The following is a 5,246-nucleotide window of genomic DNA, read 5'->3' as shown; positions in this document are numbered from 1 at the left end:
ACACACACACACACACACACACACACACTCCTGGCCTGGCAGTTTTCACACACTGAGCCACACTGTTGCCCACGGCAAAAGGTGGTTTTGCAGTCCAGTGCTGTTGAGTCTGTTGGCCCACAGTGACCCGGCCTGGGTCTGACCTCAGACAACATCTGCCCCTGAGCTGTGGTTGTATTTGTGTGTCAGGGTTGGAACATAGACCAGCATTGGCCTTTCATCAGTGCAAAATTCTTTGTCTGCTCATATCTGTTAATCTGCTTCTTGAGTCGCTTAAAAGCTTTTACTAAATGTAGTCTACGCATATGATATGGATAAGGCGTTGCATAGTCTGTCCACCAGAGGACGCTCTACAACGTCCCTGTTAGTGATGGCGTTGCATAGTCTGTCACAGAGGACGCTCTACAACGTCCTGTTAGTGATGGCGTTGATAGTCTGTCACCAGAGGACGCTCTACAACGTCCTGTTAGTGATGGCGTTGCATAGTCTGTCCACCAGAGGACACTCTACAACGTCCCTGTAGTGATGGGTTGCATAGTCTGTCCACCAGAGGCGCTCTACAACGTCCCGTTAGTGATGGCGTTGATAGTCTGTCCACCAGAGGACGCTCTACAAGTCCCTGTGTGATGGGTTGCATAAGTCTGTCACCAAGAGGACGCTCTACAACGTCCCTGTTAGTGATGGCGTTGCATAGTCTGTCCACCACTTTAGCATGTTTGCTTAATATCTGATAAAGGATTGGGGTTATTTTTGGATTTATTACAGTAAATGTATTACAAATTGAACGTTTAAACAGTGAAAAAACAGGATTGTTAAAACAAATAATTTTATTAAATTGAATAACAGTTTTCCACAATAACAAAAAATAGGCTTTACAATCTATTTCTTAACATAATAATGCATTCCACTTGTACTTAGATTTCTGATTTTCCGAGGTCAAAGTGTGAACCATAAAACTGTCCTGTTTCTTTGCTTCTTTCTTTCTCAGACTGAAGCCCCTCGATATTGAATTTATGAAACGGCTACATGAAAAAGTAAACATCATCCCCCTCATCGCAAAAGCAGACACAATGACTCCTGAGGAGTGTCAACAGTTCAAGAAACAGGTGTGTGTATGTGTGTTTGTGTCACTTCGGACTGAATGTACTGTATATGTTTCTATTTGGCGAGCATTTTTCATGTTTTTTTTTTCTCAAATGTTATTGTTTGGGTCAGAGTCTGTCCTCCGTTAATGTGGCTAAATGACTCAGTGCCAGGTTTGCTGTCACTGTAGACCTCCACAGCTTTTTGCTTTTGACTCCCTAACAAGTCCAAATTAAGGATGTTAACCCACAATAAGAAATTTGACCAGATCAGTTAAAGTTGCAATATGTAATACTAACAGCCAGTGTTTTAAAATAGTTTCTGCAGTACAACTTCAAAATACTGGAGAGAGCTGAAGTTCCCGGAGGTTGCCAGGCTGAGACCGCAGCATCCATAGTCTCGCTTTGCCAGACCCTCCTCCAAAGCATCCACAATGTCGCTAGACGCTTGTCTCACATAGACAGACATTACTTCACAGCACAGCAAAGTATATTGACAGTTATAGAAGCCGGTGCTCACGCAGAGCTCTGTATCCGACTGACAGACCCACTTTTTCATCTTAGAATTACGGTAGGAACCGTTAAAAACACAACAACCTCGCCGTCCTCTCCACCCGACTGAACACATGTTATGGTCCTAGAATTACGGCAACAATTGCTAAACCCACTGCAAACTCAGTCCTTTAGTTTTTCTGTTTTTTTAACCAGCTCGGGTTCTGCCCGTCTCTTGTAGCCGTGATAAATTAGCCTGAAGCTAATGTTTAGCTACCTGTTCAGGAGGAAATTAGCCACCTTGGCATCCTTTTGGGCTCTAAGCTGTCTCCATCTTTTAAATACATACTGTGCGATATGAAGAATATCTAATATCACAATATTTTTACCAAATACCTTGATGTTGATACTGCAACAATATCATAGTGTTGACTATTGGTGCTTTCACAAAATATTTACAAAATGAGATTTCTGATAAATATCAGTAATGTAGATATATAATGACTAAGTGGGTAATGGATCATCATAGAACAGCTAGAACAGTCTGGTAAGTTCAGGAAAGGACATCCCTGTAATGCAGCCTTTAAAACCAGGAAAAGACAACACTTATGCCGTATTAAGATTTTACAATAAACAAAATCTAGTCTCATATCACAATATCAAAATAACATTAATATATTGCCCAGCTCTATCGCAAAAAATACTGTTATTGCGATATTTTCCCTGATATTGTGCCGCCCTAATGTATAGTACATAGCACTCTGTATTGATGCACAGAGACTGTCTGTATACATGTGATGGTAGTGTTGATGTGATCAATGAGCAGGTGTGTGTATTGACTAACCTCCAGCGGGACAATTGATGTCTCTGGACCCATTTGTCCCACATCCATTACAGCTCGCTCTGCATCACCTCTCATCTGTTTTTCCATTTCCCCCTGCCATTCCCTCTCTGCTGTGTGCAGATCATGAAAGAAATCCAGGAGCACAAAATCAAAATCTACGAGTTCCCAGAGACAGATGATGAGGAGGAGATGAAGATGGTCAGGAAAATCAAGGTCTGTTAAGTATTAATGTCTTACATTTTATATTCTATAAAATAAGGACTTAAAAGTACTGGATGTTGTTAACAAAGCTCTTAAATTTTGTCTTGTCCTTTCGTAGGATTAAATAAATATCGTTATGTCCTATGTAAGTATTTTGTGTGGGTAAATTTACTTTATTTAGTATTTTTACTTTGATAGCGTAAGATCTCTATTAGACTTAGACTATTAGAATTTTAGGGCCCTATCTTGCACCGGGCGCCGTACAAAGCCCAACGCAAGAGTCTGATTGATTTAAGACAGACGCTTTTAAATAGCAAATTCTCTCGTGCCCACCTGTACGCCCATGGGTGTGCTGGTCCTACAGGGAGGTGTGTTCAGGTACATTCTGGGAGTATTGCTATCTTGAGGCAGCGGAAAAGTGATCACGTCATTGACCTACATCAACCTCAATAACGCAGCATTTCCTTTCACTTTAACAGCAAAGTAATAAAAGGCTCCTAGCGTTATGCACGGCGGATCACTATGCTTGTTACACACACGGACAAACAGCAGCACACACACATGCAACAGATTAAAAATAAAAATAGGTGTGAAATAAGTATTATATGATCACTTCACGCACGAGCAGATCAGTTTCTTCTCCTGAACATCTCTCCTTGCTGTTCAGTAAATCCTCCATCTGAGGTCCAAACGCACCTGGGGACCCTTAGAATGCCAACACCCCTCACAATAAAGTTTTACTAAATTCAGGCAACGTTACTTGGTAAATGCTTCTTTTCTCAGCTTAAAATCCACACTGATTTTATATTCCATGGCCGTGACGTTGGCAATAAAGTTTCTCCTAGAGGGTATTAAAAATGACTTGGAGAATCCTTGGGGTACCCTGATTTCTGTAAATCATTTATGTTAGCGACCAGTGCCAGATTACAGTGTATTTTTAGCCATTGTGCAACAGTTGTGTGTCCTCCCTGTTCGCTGCAGGACCGTTTACCGTTGGCTGTAGTCGGTAGTAACACCATCATCGAGGTCAGTGGGAAGAGAGTGCGCGGGAGGCAGTACCCCTGGGGTGTGGCTGAAGGTGAGATCAAAGGGCAACTGATCCCAGCATAGAAATTGATGCACTAAGTGGAGTCTCTCTGTCACACACACACACACACACACACACACAGACCACAGTTTCCACTGTTGTTGGATTATTGAGCTGACATGTGTAGATGGTTTGCAAAGCAGTAACACAATCAATGTGCTCGTTTTTTGTTCTCATTCCAATATTAGCGCACACACAAACACCCTGTGGTACTGTGTTATTGAGTTATTGCAGTACTGGGGCTGGGTATTGGTACTTGATACCTTAAGTTATCAGCAGAAAAAAATAACCCAGTACTGAGTAGTATTAAAAACATCTCTAATTGTAAGAGTCCTGCTTTTGATCCTGTTTGTATACACACTAAAAAAGAAGAGACTAGTTCAGGGCAATATATTGATAATATATCAATATATAACACTGCATATTATAGATTTTGGATATCCTAATCTCGTAAAGGCATAACAGTTGTCTTTTCCTGGTTCTAAAGGCGGTATGACAGTAATGTGATGTCATTTTCTGAATTAAGCCATTTTGTTATTTCCCTTTACCCACTTAGTCATTATATCTAGATTATTGGTGGTTATTTATGGAAACTCTCATTGTGTTAATATTTTATGAAGTGCAAAATGACAGACAAACTGTTTGATAAAGAACGCCAGTTAATGTAATCTCATGTCATAGTTTTGTTTGATCTGACTGAGAGAAATGAAAGTCTCAATAAAGAAAAACACGAGCCAGCGGTACTGATAAAATGAAGAGAACAACAACACAGCAGTGGGAAAGTAGATGTTTTTTCTCTCTAGCACAGGATATGAGAGCCCTGTTTGACCTGACACAGGAAGTCTCTGTCACACTGCGGTGACACGCATGAAGCATGACAAACATATTCAGCTTAAAGATGAGCAGACCGCCGCACTGTGAACGTGACAGAGGTGTCTGCTGTGATGAATGGGAGGCAGTGAAGGGAACATTCTGGACCATGTAGATTATGCGGTTGTCGTCTCAGAAGAACAGCGGCTGAAAACCGTAGTGCATTACCGCCTGGTATTTTAGTGATTATTACATTCCCTAATTGTGAAAATATAAATATAAACTGAATAAAAAGCAAGAAACGTTTTATAATGTCAACCTCTTCTTTTGCAACTGGACCAAATTCTCAGTGGTCAGTCTAGCTAGGCTAGCTACGGATTTCACTTTATCAGAGGAAAACTGAGAATTTAATCGTGAATAGATGAAAAAAAGCAACATTGAAAGACATGGGGATGAAAGAAAGAGAGAAATGTTGGTTACACTTGAAGTTTTCTACATAAGAGTGACATGACAGTGTCATGAACATGTGATGACATAACGCTTTTTGTCATTCTTTTTGCAAGTGTCATTCTGTTTTGTCATGACAAGTTATGGTTATTGTTGGGGTTAGGGCCCATGCGTCACGACTGTGTCATGTCACTCTTATGTAGAAAACTTCAAGTAAAGTTTCTGAACCGCTGCAAAAAGCAGAACAAATTTACATTTAAGAACTGAGTAAAGTCCCCCCCCC

The 5,246-nt window shown here is 40.8% G+C and overlaps 1 protein-coding gene across 3 annotated transcripts in view; it reads left to right on the top strand.

The window, feature by feature from the left end:
- The window catches only part of septin7a (septin 7a), a 47,196-nt gene that overhangs the window by 30,811 nt on the left and 11,139 nt on the right, over positions 1 to 5,246 (top strand). For all 3 annotated transcript variants that reach the window (XM_032511230.1, XM_032511229.1, XM_032511232.1), the window contains exons 7-9: positions 989 to 1,106; positions 2,539 to 2,631; positions 3,601 to 3,697. In XM_032511230.1, coding sequence (XP_032367121.1) covers positions 989 to 1,106; positions 2,539 to 2,631; positions 3,601 to 3,697 — 308 coding nt within the window. The remainder of the gene's footprint in view (positions 1 to 988; positions 1,107 to 2,538; positions 2,632 to 3,600; positions 3,698 to 5,246) is intronic.

Source organism: Etheostoma spectabile, unplaced genomic scaffold (assembly GCF_008692095.1).
Source record: "Etheostoma spectabile isolate EspeVRDwgs_2016 unplaced genomic scaffold, UIUC_Espe_1.0 scaffold340, whole genome shotgun sequence".
Taxonomy (NCBI): Eukaryota; Metazoa; Chordata; class Actinopteri; order Perciformes; family Percidae; genus Etheostoma; species Etheostoma spectabile.
The sequence above is the reverse complement of the archived record's forward strand: the minus strand, read 5'-3'. Positions and strand labels throughout refer to the sequence as shown.